This window comes from Oncorhynchus nerka, linkage group LG12, assembly GCF_034236695.1.
Source record: "Oncorhynchus nerka isolate Pitt River linkage group LG12, Oner_Uvic_2.0, whole genome shotgun sequence".
NCBI classification, from domain to species: Eukaryota; Metazoa; Chordata; class Actinopteri; order Salmoniformes; family Salmonidae; genus Oncorhynchus; species Oncorhynchus nerka.
Window position 1 is genome coordinate 6858156 of NC_088407.1, and position 22657 is coordinate 6880812.

At 40.6% G+C, this 22657-nt stretch overlaps 1 protein-coding gene across 1 annotated transcript in view; it reads left to right on the forward strand.

Moving 5' to 3' along the window:
• The first annotated feature begins 12851 nt into the window (after positions 1-12851).
• The window catches only part of LOC115126778 (lecithin retinol acyltransferase-like), a 12632-nt gene continuing 2826 nt past the window's right edge, over positions 12852-22657 (forward strand). Inside the window, exon 1 of the mRNA XM_065025052.1 lies at positions 12852-13511. Coding sequence (XP_064881124.1) covers positions 12912-13511 — 600 coding nt within the window. The 5' untranslated portion in view covers positions 12852-12911. The remainder of the gene's footprint in view (positions 13512-22657) is intronic.

Genomic DNA, 22657 nt, shown 5'->3' on the forward strand with positions numbered 1-22657 from the left:
ATACACTACACTACACTACTATACACTACACTACTATACACTACACTACTATACACTACACTACACTACACTACTATACACTACACTACATACACTACACTACTATACACTACACTACATACACTACACTACTATACACTACACTACTATACACTACACTACACACTACACTACACTACTATACACTACACTACTATACACTACTATACACTACACTACTATACACTACACTACTATACACTACACTACACTACTATACACTACACTACTATACACTACACTACTATACACTACACTACACTACACTACTATACACTACACTACTATACACTACACTACTATACACTACACTACACTACTATACACTACACTACACTACACTACACTACTACACTACACTACTATACACTACACTACTATACACTACACTACACTACTATATACACTACACTACTATACACTACACTACACTACTATACACTACACTACTATATACACTACACTACTATACACTACACTACTATACACTACACTACACTACACTACACTACACTACACTACACTACTATACACTACACTACTATACACTACACTACTATACACACTACACTACTACACTACACTACACTACTATACACTACACTACTATACACTACTATACACTACACTACTATACACTACACTACTATACACTACTATACACTACACTACACTATACACTACACTACTATACACTACACTACTATACACTACTACTACACTACACTACTATACACTACACTACACTATTATACACTACTACACTACTATACACTACACTACTATACACTACACTACTATACACTACACACTACTATACACTACACTACTATACACTACACTACTACTACACTACTATACACTACACTACTATACACTACACTACTATACACTACACTACTATACACTACACTACTATACACTACACTACTATACACTACACTACTATACACTACACTACTATACACTACTATACACTACACTATATACACTACACTACTATACACTACACTACACTATACACTACACTACTATACACTACACTACTATACACTACACTACTATATACACTACACTACTATACACTACACTACACTACTATACACTACACTACTATACTACTATACACTACACTACTATACACTACACTACTACTATACACTACTACTACACTACACTACTATACACTACACTACTATACACTACACTACTATACACTACACTACACTACTATACACTACACTACACTACTATACACTACACTACTATACACTACACACTACACTACTATACACTACACTACTATACACTACACTACTACACTACACTACTATACACTATACTACTATACACTACACTACTACACTACACTACTATACACTACACTACTATACACTACACTACTATACACTACACTACACTATATACACTACACACTACTATACACTACACTACTATACACTACACACTACACTACACTACTATACACTACACTACACTACTATACACTACACTACTATACACTACACTACTATACACTACACTACACTACTATACACTACACTACTATACACTACACTACTATACACTACACTACTACTACACTACACTACTATACACTACTATACACTACACTACACTACACTACTATACACTACACTACTATACACTACACTACACTACTATACACTACACTACACTACTATACACTACACTACACTACTATACACTACACTACACTACACTACTATACACTACACTACTATACACTACACTACACTACACTACTATACACTACACTACTATACACTACACTACACTACTATACACTACACTACTATACACTACACTACACTACTATACACTACACTACTATACACTACACTATACACTACACTACTATACACTACACTACACTACTATACACTACACTACTACTACACACTACACTACACTACTATACACTACACTACTATATACACTACACTACTATACACTACACTACTATACACTACACTACTATACACTACACTACACTACTATACACTACACTACTATACACTACACTACTATACACTACACTACTATACACTACACTACACTACACTACACTACACTACACTACTACTACTATACACTACTATACACTACACTACACTACTATACACTACACTACACTACTATACACTACACTACTATACACTACACTACACTATTATACACTACACACTACACTACATACACTACACTACATACACTACACTACACTACTATACACTACACTACACTACTATACACTACACTACACACTACACTACACTACACACTACACTACTACACTACTATACACTACACTACTATACACTACACTACTATACACTACACTACACTACTATACACTACACTACACTACTACACTACTATACACTACACTACTATACACACTACACTACTATACACTACACTACACTACTACACTACACTACACTACTATACACTACACTACTATACACTACACTACTACACTACACTACTATACACTACACACTACACTACTATACACTACACTACACTACTATACACACTACACTACTATACACTACACTACACTACTACTACACTACACTACTATACACTACACTACTATACACTACACTACACACTACACTACTACTACACTACACTACACTACATACACTACACTACTATACACTACACTACTATACACTACACTACTATACACTACACTACACTACACTACACTACACTACACTACACTACTATACACTACACTACACTACTATACACTACTATACACACTACACTACTATACACTACACTACTATACACTACACTACTATACACTACACTACTATACACTACACTACTACACTACACTATACACTACACTACTATACACTACACTACACTACTATACACTACACTACTATACACTACACTACTATACACTACACTACTATACACTACACACACTACTATACACTACACTACTATACACTACACTACTATACACTACTATATACACTACACTACACTACTATACACTACACTACACTACTATACACTACACTACTATACACTACACTACTATACACTACACTACACTACATACACTACACACTACACTACACTACACACTACACTACTATACACTACACTACTATACACTACACTACACTACTATACACTACACTACTATACACTACACTACATACACACACTATACACTACACTACACTACTATACACTACACTACTATACACTACACTACACTACTACACTACACTACTATACACTACACTACACTACACTACACTACACTACACTACTATACACTACACTACTATACACTACACTACACTACTATACACTACACTACACTACATACACTACACTACTATACACTACACTACTATACACTACACTACACTACTATACACTACACTACTACTACACTACACTACACTACACTACTATACACTACACTACACTACTATACACTACACTACATACACTACACTACTATACACTACACTACACTACACTACACTACACTACACTACTATACACTACACTACTATACACTACTATACACTACACTACTATACACTACACTACTATACACTACACTACTATACACTACACTACACTACACTACTATACACTACACTACTATACACTACACTACACTATATACACTACACTACTATACACTACACTACTATACACTACACACACTACTATACACTACACACTACTATACACTACACTACTATACACTACACTACACTACACTACTATACACTACACTACTATACACTACACTACTATACACTACACTACACTACTATACACTACACTACTATACACTACACTACTATACACTACACTACTATACACTACACTACTATACACTACACTACACTACTATACACTACACTACACTACTATACACTACACTACTATAAGCTACACTACTATACACTACACTACACTACTATACACTACACTACTATACACTACACTACTATACACTACACTACTATACACTACTATACACTACACTACACTACTATACACTACACACTACACTACTATACACTACACTACTATACACTACACTACACTACACTACTACACTACACTACACTACTATACACTACACTACACTATACACTACACTACTATACACTACACTACTACTACACTACACTACTATACACTACTATACACTACACTACTATACACTACACTACACTACTACACTACACTACACACTACTATACACTACACTACTATACACTACACTACTATACACTACACTACTATACACACTACACTACACTACACTACACTACTATACACTACACTACTATACACTACACTACACACTACTATACACTACACTACTATACACTACACTACTATACACTACACACTACACTACTATACACTACACTACTATACACTACACTACTATATACACTACACTACTATACACTACACTACACTACTATACACTACACTACTATACACTACACTACTATACACTACACTACACTACTATACACTACACTACTATACACTACACTACTATACACACTACATACACTACTATACACTACACTACACACTACACTACTATACACTACACTACTATACACTACACTACACTACACTACTATACACTACACTACACTACTATACACTACACTACTATACACTACACTACACTACACACTACACTACACTACTACACTACACTACACTACATACACTACACTACTATACACTACACTACTATACACTACACTACACTACATTATACACTACACTACTATACACTACACTACTATACACTACACTACACTACTATACACTACACTACTATACACTACACTACTATACACTACTACACTACACTACTATACACTACACTACTATACACTACACTACTATACACTACACTACACTACTATACACTACACTACTATACACTACACTACTATACACTACACTACTATACACTACACTACTATACACTACACTACACTACACTACTATACACTACACTACTATACACTACACTACTATACACTACACTACTATACACTACACTACACTACTATACACTACACTACTATACTATACACTACACAACTATACACTACACTACACTACATACACTACACTACTATACACTACACTACTACACTACATACACTACTATACACTACACTACTATACACTACACTACTACTACTACTACACTACTATACACTACTATACACTACACTACACTACACTACACTACTACTACACTACACTACTATACACTACACTACTATACACTACACTACACTATTACACTACTATACACTACTACACTACACTACATACACTACTACACACTACACTACTATACACTACACTACTATACACTACACTACTATACACTACACTACTATACACTACACTACTATACACTACACTACTATACACTACACTACACACTACTATACACTACACTACTATACACTACACTACTATACACTACACTACTATACACTACACTACACTACACTACTATACACTACACTACTATACACTACACTACTATACACTACACTACACTACTATACACTACTATACACTACTATACACTACACTACACTACTATACACTACACTACTATACACTACTATACACTACACTACACTACACTACTATACACTACACTACTATACACTACACTACACTATACACTACACTACTATACACTACACTACTATACACTACACTACACTACTATACACTACACTACTATACACTACACTACACTACTATACACTACACTACTATACACTACACACTACTATACACTACACTACTATACACTACACTACACTATTATACACTACACTACTATACACTACACTACTATACACTACACTACTATACACTACACTACTATACACTACACTACTATACACTACACTACTATACACTACACTACACTACTATACACTACACTACTATACACTACACACTACTATACACTACACTACTATACACTACACACTACTATACACTACACTACTACACTACACTACTACTATACACTACACTACACACTATACACTACACTACTATACACTACACTACACTACTATACACTACACTACTATACACTACACTACTATACACTACACTACTATACACTACACACTACACTACTATACACTACACTACTATACACTACACTACTATACACTACACTACACTACTATACACTACACTACTACACTACACTACTATACACTACACTACTATACACTACACTACTATACACTACACTACTATAGACTACTATACACTACACTACACTACACTACTATACACTACACTACTATACACTACACTACACTACTATACACTACACTACTATACACTACACTACTATACACTACACTACACTACTATACACTACACTACTATACACTACACTACACTACTATACACTACACTACTATACACTACACTACACTACTATACACTACACTACACTACTATACACTACACTACTATACACTACACTACTATACACTACACTACTATACACTACACTACACTACTATACACTACACTACTATACACTACACTACTATACACTACACTACACTACTATACACTACACTACTATACACTACACTACTATACACTACACTACTATACACTACTACACTACACTACACTACACTACACTACTATACACTACACTACACTACTACTACACTACACTACACTACACACTACACTACTATACACTACACTACTACTACTACTACACTACACTACTATACACTACACTACTATATACACACTACTATACACTACACTACTATACACTACACTACACTACACTACTATACACTACACTACACTATTACTACACTACACTACTATACACTACACTACTATACACTACACTACACTACTACACTACTATACACTACACTACTATACACTACACTACTATACACTACACTACTATACACTACACTACTATACACTACACTACACTACACTACACTACTATACACTACACTACTATACACTACACTACACTACTATACACTACACTACTATACACTACACTACACTATACACTACACTACTACTACACTACACTACACTACTATACACTACACTACACTACTATACACTACACTACTATACACTACACTACACTACACTACACTACATACACTACACTACTATACACTACACTACTATACACTACACTACACTACTATACACTACACTACTATACACTACACTACTATACACTACACTACACTACTATACACTACACTATACTACTATACACTACACTACTATACACTACACTACACTACTATACACTACACTACTACTACATACACTACTACACTACTATACACTACACTACACTACTATACACTACACTACTATACACTACTATACACTACACTACTATACACTACTATACACTACTATACACTACACTACTATACACTACACTACTATACACTACACTACTATACACTACACTACACTACACACTACACTACTATACACTACTATACACTACACTACTATACACTACACTACTATACACTACACTACTACTACTATACACTACACTACTATACACTACACTACACTACTATACACTACACTACTACTATACACTACACTACTATACACTACACTACTACACACTACACTATACACTACACTACACTACATACACTACACTACTATACACTACACTACACTACTATACACTACACTACTATACACTACACTACTATACACTACACTACACTACTATACACTACACTACTATACACTACACTACTACACTACTACACTACTATACACTACACTACACTACACTACTATACACTACACTACACTATTATACACTACACTACTATACACTACACACTACACTACTATACACTACACTACTATACACTACACTACACTACACTACTATACACTACACTACTATACACTACACTACTACTACATACACTACACTACTATACACTACACTACACTACTATACACTACACTACTATACACTACACTACACTACTACACTACACTACTATACACTACACTACACTACTATACACTACTATACACTACACTACACTACACTACTATACACTACACTACTATACACTACACTACTATACACTACACTACACTACTATACACTACACTACACTACTATACACTACACTACACTACTATACACTACACTACTATACACTACACTACACTACACTACTATACACTACACTACACTACTATACACTACACTACTATACACTACACTACACTACTATACACTACACTACTATACACTACACTACACTACTATACACTACACTACTATACACTACACTACACTACTATACACTACACTACTATACACACTACACTACTATACACTACACTACTATACACTACACTACTACTACACTACACTACTATACACTACACTACACTACTATACACTACTATACACTACACTACACTACATACACTATACACTACACTACACTACACAACACTATACACTACACTATTCACTACACTACTATACACTACACTACTATACACTACACTACACACTATACACACTACTACTACACTACTATACACTACACTACACTACTATACACTACACACTACTATACACTACACTACTATACACTACACTACTATACACTACACTACACTACACTACACACTACACTACTATACACTACACTACTATACACTACACTACTACACTACACTACTATACACTACACTACACTACTATACACTACACTACTACTACACTACTACTACACTACTATACACTACACTACTATACACTACACAACACTACACTACACTACTATACACTACACTACTATACACTACACTACTATACACTACACACAACACTACACACTACTATACACTACACTACACTACACTACTACACTACACTACTATACACTACACTACACTACATACACTACACTACATACTATACACTACACTACACTACTATACACTACACTACTATACACTACACTACACTACTATACACTACACTACTATACACTACACTACACTACTATACACTACACTACTATACACTACACTACACTACTATACACTACACTACATACACTACACACTACACTACACTACACTACTATACACTACACTACATACACTACACTACACTACACTACAGTACACTACACTACAGTACACTACACTACAGTACACTACACTACACTACTATACACTACACTACGCTACACTACACTACAGTACACTACACTACAGTACACTACACTACACTACTATACACTACACTACTATACACTACACTACACTACTATACACTACACTACTATACACTACACTACTATACACTACACTACTATACACTACACTACACTACTATACACTACACTACAGTACACTACTATACACTACTATACACTACACTACTATACACTACACTACTATACACTACACAACACAACACTACACTACTATACACTACACTACTATACACTACACTACTATACACTACACTATTATACACTACACTACACACGTGCTTCTACACCTGCATTGCACTACACTACTATACACTACACTACTATACACTACACTACTATACACTACTATACACTACACTACTATACACTACACTACTATACACTACTATACACTACACTACTATACACTACACTACTATGCACTACACTACTATACACTACACTACTATACACTACACTACTATACACTACACTATTATACACTACACTACTATACACTACACTACTATACACTACACTACACTACTATACACTACACTACACTACTATACACTACACTACACTACACTACACTACTATACACTACACTACACTACTATACACTACACAACACTACACTACACTACTATACACTACACTACAAAACACTACACTACTATACACTACACTACTATACACTACACTACTATACACTACACAACACTACACTACACTACTATACACTACACAACACTACACTACTATACACTACACTACTATACACTACACTACTATACACTACACTACACTACTATACACTACACTACTATACACTACACAACACTACACTACTATACACTACACTACTATACACTACACAACACTACACTACACACGTGCTTCTACACCTGCATTGCTTGCTGTTTGGGGTTTTAGGCTGGGTTTCTGTACAGCACTTTGAGATATCAGCTGATGTAAGAAGGGCTATATAAATACATTTGATTATTTTTTATCTGTAAACTCACTACGACCCTCTGTCAACAGTATTGTGTTGTCATGTTGTGTTGCTACCGTTTTTTTAAATCCCTCCGTTCCCGCAGGAGGCCATTTTGTCTTTTGGTAGGCCGTCATTGTAAATAATCATTTATTCTTAACTGACTTGCCTCGTTAAATAAAGGTTAAATAACTATTTAAAAAATAATCATGTTGTGAAAGGCACAACATGATTCTACAGACCTATTCATCTATTGACACTAGAATATCTCTCTCTCTCTCTCTATCCTCTCTCTCTATCCTCTCTCTCTCTCTGGCTCTCTGTCTCTCTCTCTCTCTCTATCCTCTCTCTCTGGCTCTCTGTCTCTCTCTCTCTATCCTCTCTCTCTCTCTCACTCTCTCTCTGTCTCTCTCTCTCTCTATCCTCTCTCTCTCTCTCTCTCTCTCTCTCTCTCTCTGTCTCTCTCTGTCTCTCTCTGTGGCTCTCTCTCTCTCTCTCTCTCTGTCTCTCTCTGTCTCTCTGTCTCTCTCTCGCTCTCTCACTCTCTCTCTCTCTGGCTCTCTGTCTCTCTCTCTCTCTCTCTCTCGCTCTCTCACTCTCTCTCTCTCTGGCTCTCTGTCTCTCTCTCTCTGTGTGGCTCTCTCTCTCTGTCTCTCTCTCTCTCTCTCTGGCTCTCTCTCTCTCTCTGTCTCTCTCTCTCCTGCTCTCTGTCTCTCTCTCTCTCTGTGGCTCTCTCTCTCTGGCTCTCTCTCTCTCTCTGGCTCTCTCTCTCTCTCTGGCTCTCTCTCTCTCTCTGGCTCTCTCTCTCTCTCTGGCTCTCTCTGTGGCTCTCTGTGGCTCTCTCTCTCTCTGTCTCTCTCTCTCTCTGGCTCTCTCTCTCTCTCTGTCTCTCTCTCTCTCTCTGGCTCTCTCTCTCTCTCTCTCTCTCTCTCTCTGTCTCTCTCTCTCCTGCTCTCTGTCTCTCTCTCTCTCTGTGGCTCTCTCTCTCGCTCTCTCTCTCTCTGTCTCTCTGTCTCTCTCTGTCTCTCTCTGTGGCTCTCTGTGGCTCTCTCTCTCTCTGTCTCTCTCTCTCTCTCTGTCTCTCTCTCTGTCTCTGGCTCTCTGTCTCTCTCTCTGGCTCTCTCTCTCTCTGGCTCTCTCTCTCTCTCTCTCTCTCTCTCTCTCTCTCTCTCTCTCTGGCTCTCTCTCTCTCTGGCTCTCTGTCTCTCTCTCTCTCTCAATTCAATTCAATTCAAGGGCTTTACTGGCATGGGAAACATGTGTTAACATTGCCAAAGCAAGTGAGGTAGATAATATATAAAGTGAATATATAAAGTGAAATAAACAATAAAAATTAACAGTAAACATCACACATACAGAAGTTTCAAAACAATAAAGACATTACAAATGTCATATTATATATATACAGTGTTGTAACAATGTACAAATGGTAAAGGACACAAGATAAAATAAATAAGCATAGATATGGGTTGTATTTACAATGGTGTGTGTTCTTCACTGGTTGCCCTTTTCTCGTGGCAACAGGTCACACATCTTGCTGCTGTGATGGCACACTGTGGTATTTCACCCAGTAGATATGGGAGTTTATCAAAATTGGGTTTGTTTTCGAATTCTTTGTGGATCTGTGTAATCTGATGGAAATATGTATCTCTAATATAATAATACATTGGGCAGGAGGTTAGGAAGTGCAGCTCAGTTTCCACCTCATTTTGTGGGCAGTGAGCACATAGCCTGTCTTCTCTTGAGAGACATGTCTGCCTACGGAGGCCTTTCTCAATAGCAAGGCCATGCTCACTGAGTCTGTACATAGTCAAAGCTTTCCTTAAGTTTGGGTCAGTCACAGTGGTCAGGTATTCTGCCACTGTGTACTCTCTGCTTAGGGCCAAATAGCATTCTAGTTTGCTCTGTTTTTTTGTTAATTCTTTCCAATGTGTTAAGTAATTATCTTTTTGTTTTCCCATGATTTGGTTGGGTCTAATTGTGCTCCTGTCTCTCTCTCTCTCTCTGTCTCTCTCTCTCTCTCTCAATTAAATTAAATTCAAGGGGCTTTATTGGCATGGGAAACATGTGTTAACATTGCCAAAGCAAGTGAGGTAGATAATATACAAAAGTGAAATAAACAATAACAAATTAACAGTAAACATTATTCTCTCTCTCTCTCAATTCAATTCAATTCAATTCAATTCAATTCAATTCAAGGCCTTTATTGGCATGGGAAACATGTGTTAACATTGCCAAAGCAAGTGAGGTAGATAATATATTCTCTCTCTCTCTCTCGCTTTCGAATGAGGACTACCTACCGGAATACTCTGCTTTCAAACAGCAGCCAATCGGATTCTCGAATCCCGCACGACGTCACGTGGGCTCCGCGTTGAAATTGGCCGCGAGCTGAAGACTATAGGGGAGCGCGAGGCGAGGAAGACAACATCTCGGGGAAAAAAACAAGGACAAGAAATTTACCTCCAATAAACATGTTGGATTCGCTCACACTACTCCTGGAAAAAGTCCTCTTCCTCACTCACCTCAATGTCTTCAATCAGTTCAGGACCAGTCTGTTTTTTTCAGACACACAGAGAGAGAGGGAGAAGAAGATAGTTACAAATCACTGCGAGAAAGAAGAGATCCCCGATCCCTCCGCCTGCACCGCACTCACAGACTCCCTGTACCAGCGGGGAGACTTGTTAGAAGTTCCCCGGACTCTATTCACTCATTTCGGCATCTATTTAGGGGACAACCGGGTGGCACATCTGATTCCGGATATCTTGCCACTCTTTACAACGGACAAGCTTTCCATTCAGGTGATGGTAACTAACAAACGCTTAGTTCTTGGCGTTCTATCCAAGAGCGCCAGCATCCGGGTGGATACCGTTGAGGACTTTGCCTACGGCGCGTCAATTCTACTGAACGCTATGGACACTACCGTGCAGAAACGACCGTTGGATGGCGAAGAGATCGCGAGGAGAGCGGAGGAAATGGTTGGGAAGATACCGTACAGTTTACTGTGGAATAACTGTGAACATTTCGTTACTTACTGCCGGTACGGCAGCGCAATCAGCATTCAGACAGACAAGGTAACATAGTGATGTTGGCCTAGATATTGGCCTTTCTTCTTCTTCTTTTTAACGCGCAGCACGGATGAAGATGCCATCTTTAAGAGCTATATATCCCAAACGTTCACCTAACTGCAATATGATAACGGTGTTTTACTACACAGACCTTAGGTCCCTAATAAGTGTTGATTATACATTGGGTGTGCGTCCTGCGTGTGCCTCCTGGGTGTGCGTACTGCGTGTGCGTCCTGGGTGTGCGTCCTGCGTGTGCGTCCTGCGTGCGCTCTTGGAACTGTTGCGCGCGAGATGTTTTCACAGAGTGACGCTTCAGGCCCGTTTCTATAACTAGTTGCACAATTGGAATATTTAAATACATCCATCTATTGATTCGGTGAATGCTGTGAACTAGTAATTGCTGGTTTAGGTGATAGGCTTATATGCCTTGATTTAAAATTATTATTATTTTTTTTTTTTTACAAATGTAGACTTAACTCCAAAGTAAGCTATGATAAAACAGGATTATTTGATTGATCTCAAGTAAAATAGGCTAAAAAAAAGGTTCACTATTCTACTTTACTCTGTGATCAATGTCAACGGTGTGCGTCAATGTGGGCCAATGTTTTATAGAGCAACTGTGATCATGACGGACAAGGCAGACATTGTTAGCATCCCAAATGGCACCATATTCCCTATATGGGCCTATTATGGTGCACTCACTTTGGCCAGGGTCTAAAGTAGTGTCCTGCTCTGGTCTAAAGTAGTGCCCTGCTCTGGTCTATAGTAGTGTCCTGCTCTGGTCTATAGTAGTGTCCTGCTCTGGTCTAAAGTAGTGCTCTGGTTTAAAGTAGTGTCCTGCTCTGGTCTAAAGTAGTGTCGTGCTCTGGTCTAAAGTAGTGTCCTGCTCTGGTCTAAAGTAGTGTCCTGCTCTGGTCTAAAGTAGTGCCCTGCTCTGGTCTAAAGTAGTGCTCTGGTCTAAAGTAGTGTCCTGCTCTGGTCTAAAGTAGTGTCCTGCTCTGGTCTAAACAAGTGTCCTGCTCTGGTCTAAAGTAGTGTCCTGCTCTGGTCTAAAGTAGTGCCCTGCTCTGGTCTAAAGTAGTGCCCTGCTCTGGTCTAAAGTAGTGTCCTGCTCTGGTCTAAAGTAGTGTCCTGCTCTGGTCTAAAGTAGTGTCCTGCTCTGGTCTAAAGTAGTGTCCTGCTCTGGTCTAAAGTAGTGTCCTGCTCTGGTCTAAAGTAGTGTCCTGCTCTGGTCTAAAGTAGTGCCCCGCTCTGGTCTAAAGTAGTGTCCCGCTCTGGTCTAAAGTAGTGTCCTGCTCTGGTCTAAAGTAGTGCTCTGGTCTAAAGTAGTGTCCTGCTCTGGTCTAAAGTAGTGTCCTGCTCTGGTCTAAAGTAGTGTCCTGCTCTGGTCTAAAGTAGTGCCCTGCTCTGGTCTAAAGTAGTGCCCTGCTCTGGTCTAAAGTAGTGCCCTGCTCTGGTCTAAAGTAGTGTCCTGCTCTGGTCTAAAGTAGTGTCCTGCTCTGGTCTAAAGTAGTGTCCTGCTCTGGTCTAAAGTAGTGTCCTGCTCTGGTCTAAAGTAGTGTCCTGCTCTGGTCTAAAGTAGTGCCCTGCTCTGGTCTAAAGTAGTGCCCTGCTCTGGTCTAAAGTAGTGCCCTGCTCTGGTCTAAAGTAGTGCCCTGCTCTGGTCTAAAGTAGTGTCCTGCTCTGGTCTAAAGTAGTGTCCTGCTCTGGTTTAAAGTAGTGTCCTGCTCTGGTCTAAAGTAGTGTCCTGCTCTGGTCTAAAGTAGTGCCCTGCTCTGGTCTAAAGTAGTGCCCTGCTCTGGTCTAAAGTAGTGTCCTGCTCTGGTCTAAAGTAGTGTCCTGCTCTGGTCTAAAGTAGTGTCCTGCTCTGGTCTAAAGTAGTGCCCTGCTCTGGTCTAAAGTAGTGCCCTGCTCTGGTCTAAAGTAGTGCCCTGCTCTGGTCTAAAGTAGTGCCCTGCTCTGGTCTAAAGTAGTGTCCTGCTCTGGTCTAAAGTAGTGTCCTGCTCTGGTCTAAAGTAGTGTCCTGCTCTGGTCTAAAGTAGGGCCTTATGTGAATATGGTGCCATTTGGCATGCAGCAATTGATTTGTCCAAGTTTCCCGGACCACAAAATGGGATCGACCTCCCCCGTACCCCATGCCCTAAAAAAAAGGCAGACCAACTTGAAAATCTGTAGCAACGGCTCGATTCAATCTCACGTAGCAACATTTGAAATGTTATTATTTTTTTTACAAAAGTAGAGACTCAGAGTTATAAAATGGTATATCAAACACTACAGTTAAGGAACAATGGGAAAGTAATTATGCTTTGAAAGTTGTATAAACTTGTGGCTCCGCTTTTGAGAAAATGGCCCTTGAACGTTTTGGTATCTAGGGAAGAGCTCTTCTATGTCTCCACCCACTCAGCACCGTTCACACCCTCTTAAGCCTTAAGCCCCGCCCATTCAGCACCGTTCACACCCTCTTAAGCCTTAAGCCCCGCCCATTCAGCACCGTTCACACCCTCTTAAGCCTTAAGACCCGCCCACTCAGCACCGTTCACACCCTTTTAAGCCTTAAGACCCGCCCATTCAGCACTGTTCGCACCATCTTAAGCCCCACCCACTCAGCACCGTTCACACCCTCTTAAGCCTTAAGCCCCGCCCATTCAGCACCGTTCACACCCTCTTAAGCCTTAAGCCCCGCCCATTCAGCACCGTTCACACCCTCTTAAGCCTTAAGACCCGCCCACTCAGCACCGTTCACACCCTTTTAAGCCTTAAGACCCGCCCATTCAGCACTGTTCGCACCATCTTAAGCCCCACCCACTCAGCACCGTTCACACCCTCTTAAGCATTAAGCCCCGCCCATTCAGCGCCGGTCAACCCTCTTAAGCCCCGCCCATTCTGCACCGGCCACACCCTCTTAAGCATTAAGCCCCGCCCACTCAGCACAGTTCACACCCTCTTAAGCCCCGCCCATTCAGCACCGTTCACAACCTCTTAAGCCTTAAGCCCATTCAGCACCGTTCACACCCTCTTCAGCCTTAAGCCCCACCCATTCAGCATCGGTCACACCCTCTTAAGCCTTAAGCCCTGTCCATTCAGCATCGGTCACACCCTCTTAAGCCTTAAGCCCCGCCCATTCAGCATCGGTCACACCCTCTTCCACCTTAAGCCCCTCCCATTCAGCATCGGTCACACCCTCTTAAGCCCCGCCCATTCAGCATCGGTCACACCCTCTTAAGACGTAAGCCCCGCCCATTCAGCACCGTTCACACCCTCTTCAGCCTTAAGCCCCGCCCATCTCTTTAAGGATTCACGTGTGAGGCTGAATGGGTGTAGATTTCAAGACATAAAGCTGGTTTTATATTACGTCTTTTGACATGTCTGTATATAGTTATCGCAAGTGACATCAGGAACCTTCTACTGTCGTCTGACGTCAAACTCGTCGTTTATGAGAAAGTATAAACACAAAAAACGACGTCAGCGGCCCGATGGTCCAACGTAGCATAACTGGTGTATCGTAACACCAATAAACACAACCGGTTAAAACAAATGAATGTAGTATATGTCAATCTAGAAAGAAGGGAAAAAACAGGAACATTTCAGAACAATGTTTTGGTTTGTTTCTAAACTGCTAGCTAAAGTTAAGTTAGCCGGCTAGCCAGTTCAAGTAATGACCATCTCATATAAAATAAAGTTCAAATGCCACTCCTGTGCGACATACTCCCTGCTTCCTGAAACGAGTCACAAATGTGGACCAGTCCGAGTGAGAACACTGTGTTTCCACACTTTATCATAACATCACAACACAGGTATTTAAATGAGGCCATTTGCAGTTGACTAGGCTGACTAGTCTGCAGGTTCTGGTGAGAGTCTGAATTAGTTTCTGTTTTAAATGAGCACCATCGAGTAAAGCTAGGCTAGACTAGCCGATGTTTAATGTCTGTTGTCTTTGAACTGTTCTGTTCTGCCGGGCAGAAATAACTCGTTTTGAAAAGAACTCCGTTCTTAGTTCCGTTCTCTTGTAGAACCCGTCGGCGAGTTCTGTTCATTCTATTCCATCGGTTCTGCTAAAAGAGCAAGTTGAGGCTATACATCCCAAATGGCACCCTATTCCCTATATAGTACACTACTTTAGACCAGAGCCCTATTCCCTATATAGTACACTACTTTAGACCAGGGCTGGCACCCTATTCCCTATATAGTGCACTACTTTAGACCAGGGCTGGCACCCTATTCCCTATATAGTACACTACTTTAGACCAGAGCCCTATTCCCTATATAGTACACTACTTTAGACCAGGGCTGGCACCCTATTCCCTATATAGTGCACTACTTTAGACCAGGGCTGGCACCCTATTCCCTATATAGTGCACTACTATAGACCAGGACTGGCACCCTATTCCCTATATAGTGCACTACTATAGACCAGAGCCCTATTCCCTATATAGTGCACTACTTTAGACCAGGACTGGCACCCTATTCCCTATATAGTGCACTACTATAGACCAGGGCTGGCACCCTATTCCCTATATAGTGCACTACTATAGACCAGGACTGGCACCCTATTCCCTATATAGTACACTACTATAGACCAGAGCCCTATTCCCTATATAGTACACAACTATAGACCAGGGCTGGCACCCTATTCCCTATATAGTGCACTACTTTAGACCAGGGCTGGCACCCTATTCCCTATATAGTGCACTACTTTAGACCAGGGCTATCACCCTATTCCCTATATAGTGCACTACTTTAGACCAGGGCTATCACCCTATTCCCTATATAGTGCACTACTTTAGACCAGGGCTGGCACCCTATTCCCTATATAGTGCACTACTTTAGACCAGGGCTAAAATACAACCTCTTTAAGTTCAGGTTTGTTACTTGAAATTTGTTTATTTGTCATATAGAAAGTGTAATGAAATGAAATGCTCAGGTCTACTTCCAGGCTCATCTCTCCACAATGCAATGCTCAGGTCTACTTACAGGCTCATCTCTCCACAATGCAATGCTCAGGTCTACTTACAGGCTCATCTCTCTACAATGCAATGCTCAGGTCTACTTACAGGCTCATCTCTCCACAATGCAATGCTCAGGTCTACTTACAGGTTCATCTCTCCACAATGCAATGCTCAGGTCTACTTACAGGCTCATCTCTCCACAATGCAATGCTCAGGTCTACTTACAGGCTCATCTCTCCACAATGCAATGCTCAGGTCTACTTACAGGCTCATCTCTCCACAATGCAATGCTCAGGTCTACTTACAGGTTCATCTCTCCACAATGCAATGCTCAGGTCTACTTACAGGCTCATCTCTCCACAATGCAATGCTCAGGTCTACTTACAGGCTCATCTCTCCACAATGCAATGCTCAGGTCTACTTACAGGCTCATCTCTCTACAATGCAATGCTCAGGTCTGCTTACAGGCTCATCTCTCCACAATGCAATGCTCAGGTCTACTTACAGGCTCATCTCTCTACAATGCAATGCTCAGGTCTACTTACAGGCTCATCTCTCCACAATGCAATGCTCAGGTCTACTTACAGGCTCATCTCTCCACAATGCAATGCTCAGGTCACTTACAGGTTCATCTCTCCACAATGCAATGCTCAGGTCTACTTCCAGGCTCATCTCTCCACAATGCAATGCTCAGGTCACTTACAGGTTCATCTCTCCACAATGCAATGCTCAGGTCTACTTACAGGTTCATCTCTCCACAATGCAATGCTCAGGTCTACTTACAGGCTCATCTCTCCACAATGCAATGCTCAGGTCTACTTACAGGTTCATCTCTCCACAATGCAATGCTCAGGTCTACTTACAGGCTCATCTCTCCACAATGCAATGCTCAGGTCACTTACAGGCTCATCTCTCCACAATGCAATGCTCAGGTCTACTTACAGGCTCATCTCTCCACAATGCAATGCTCAGGTCTACTTACAGGCTCATCTCTCCACAATGCAATGCTCAGGTCTACTTACAGGCTCATCTCTCCACAATGCAATGCTCAGGTCTACTTACAGGCTCATCTCTCTACAATGCAATGCTCAGGTCTGCTTACAGGCTCATCTCTCCACAATGCAATGCTCAGGTCTACTTACAGGCTCATCTCTCTACAATGCAATGCTCAGGTCTACTTACAGGCTCATCTCTCCACAATGCAATGCTCAGGTCACTTACAGGTTCATCTCTCCACAATGCAATGCTCAGGTCTACTTCCAGGCTCATCTCTCCACAATGCAATGCTCAGGTCACTTACAGGTTCATCTCTCCACAATGCAATGCTCAGGTCTACTTACAGGTTCATCTCTCCACAATGCAATGCTCAGGTCTACTTACAGGCTCATCTCTCCACAATGCAATGCTCAGGTCTACTTACAGGTTCATCTCTCCACAATGCAATGCTCAGGTCTACTTACAGGCTCATCTCTCCACAATGCAATGCTCAGGTCACTTACAGGCTCATCTCTCCACAATGCAATGCTCAGGTCTACTTACAGGCTCATCTCTCCACAATGCAATGCTCAGGTCTACTTACAGGCTCATCTCTCCACAATGCAATGCTCAGGTCTACTTACAGGCTCATCTCTCCACAATGCAATGCTCAGGTCTACTTCCAGGCTCATCTCTCCACAATGCAATGCTCAGGTCACTTACAGGTTCATCTCTCCACAATGCAATGCTCAGGTCTACTTACAGGTTCATCTCTCCACAATGCAATGCTCAGGTCTATTACAGGCTCATCTCTCCACAATGCAATGCTCAGGTCTACTTACAGGTTCATCTCTCCACAATGCAATGCTCAGGTCTACTTACAGGCTCATCTCTCCACAATGCAATGCTCAGGTCACTTACAGGCTCATCTCTCCACAATGCAATGCTCAGGTCTACTTACAGGCTCATCTCTCCACAATGCAATGCTCAGGTCTACTTACAGGCTCATCTCTCCACAATGCAATGCTCAGGTCTACTTACAGGCTCATCTCTCCACAATGCAATGCTCAGGTCTAACAGGCTCATCTCTCTACAATGCAATGCTCAGGTCTGCTTACAGGCTCATCTCTCCACAATGCAATGCTCAGGTCTACTTACAGGCTCATCTCTCTACAATGCAATGCTCAGGTCTACTTACAGGCTCATCTCTCCACAATGCAATGCTCAGGTCACTTACAGGTTCATCTCTCCACAATGCAATGCTCAGGTCTACTTCCAGGCTCATCTCTCCACAATGCAATGCTCAGGTCACTTACAGGTTCATCTCTCCACAATGCAATGCTCAGGTCTACTTACAGGTTCATCTCTCCACAATGCAATGCTCAGGTCTACTTACAGGCTCATCTCTCCACAATGCAATGCTCAGGTCTACTTACAGGTTCATCTCTCCACAATGCAATGCTCAGGTCTACTTACAGGCTCATCTCTCCACAATGCAATGCTCAGGTCACTTACAGGCTCATCTCTCCACAATGCAATGCTCAGGTCTACTTACAGGCTCATCTCTCCACAATGCAATGCTCAGGTCTACTTACAGGCTCATCTCTCCACAATGCAATGCTCAGGTCTACTTACAGGCTCATCTCTCCACAATGCAATGCTCAGGTCTACTTCCAGGCTCATCTCTCCACAATGCAATGCTCAGGTCACTTACAGGTTCATCTGTCCACAATGCAATGCTCAGGTCTACTTACAGGTTCATCTCTCCACAATGCAATGCTCAGGTCTACTTACAGGCTCATCTCTCCACAATGCAATGCTCAGGTCTACTTACAGGTTCATCTCTCCACAATGCAATGCTCAGGTCTACTTACAGGCTCATCTCTCCACAATGCAATGCTCAGGTCACTTACAGGCTCATCTCTCCACAATGCAATGCTCAGGTCTACTTACAGGCTCATCTCTCCACAATGCAATGCTCAGGTCTACTTACAGGCTCATCTCTCCACAATGCAATGCTCAGGTCACTTACAGGCTCATCTCTCCACAATGCAATGCTCAGGTCTACTTACAGGCTCATCTCTCCACAATGCAATGCTCAGGTCTACTTACAGGCTCATCTCTCCACAATGCAATGCTCAGGTCTACTTACAGGCTCATCTCTCCACAATGCAATGCTCAGGTCTACTTACAGGCTCATCTCTCCACAATGCAATATCAATAAGTGAATAATAATGAAAAAGTTAGATGAATAAAACTATGATATATACATATAACAGAAGAAGGCACACAAAGGAATTTAAGTAGAATATTCAATCTAGACCAATGTCTTCTATAGAAGGTGTGTATGCGATGCGGTAGTGAATAATAATGAAAAAGTTAGATGAATAAAACTATGATATATAATGATCCCCAAACACGCCACTGGCTTAATATATATATATATATATATATATATATATATATAAATAATTAATTAATATTCGTCAAGGTTTTAACGACCCGGATGTATCCGGTTTTCAGGGGAAATGGAAAGAGAGCCGATGTGATGCCACTTCCTCTTTTGGCCGTTAATAACAAGGTGACACGCCATCTTAACTCCTCCTCCACATTTACTGGATTGGTCGAAACAGTGCAGAAGAGAACCTCCCCCCGATTAGTTTTTTTTATTTGATTCTCGTCAAGACCATAATTCAGGGGGATATCATCGTTTCCGACGTCTATTTTAAGCCTGCTACGTTACGTTAGTGGCTTAAATGTTCTTAGTGGGAAATGTGGTTCCTGTGTCGTTCCTCAAGACAAATGGAGAACAACGGTCCTATTGTCGACAGGCCAAATCACTGCAGTATTCGGGGAAGGTGATTTTAACCAGAGTTGAGGGCTGGCAGCACTGTTGGAGGGGTAGCGGAGGTTTTCTGGACCTTTGTAGACTAACCATGATTCCCCCAAAATGAGCCATGATATGTGTCCCAAATGGCACCCTATTCCCTATATAGTGCACTACTTTAGACCGGGGCTGGCACCCTATTCCCTATATAGTGCACTACTTTAGACCAAGGCTGGCACCCTATTCCCTATAAAGTGCACTACTTAAGACCGGGGCTGGCACCCTATTCCCTATATAGTGCACTCCTTTTACCCAGACTCTATAGACCCTGTTCAAAGTAGTGTACTACCAAGCCAAAAGAGGGTGCCATTTGAGACAGTAGTAGCCCAGTCTGGATGGAAACT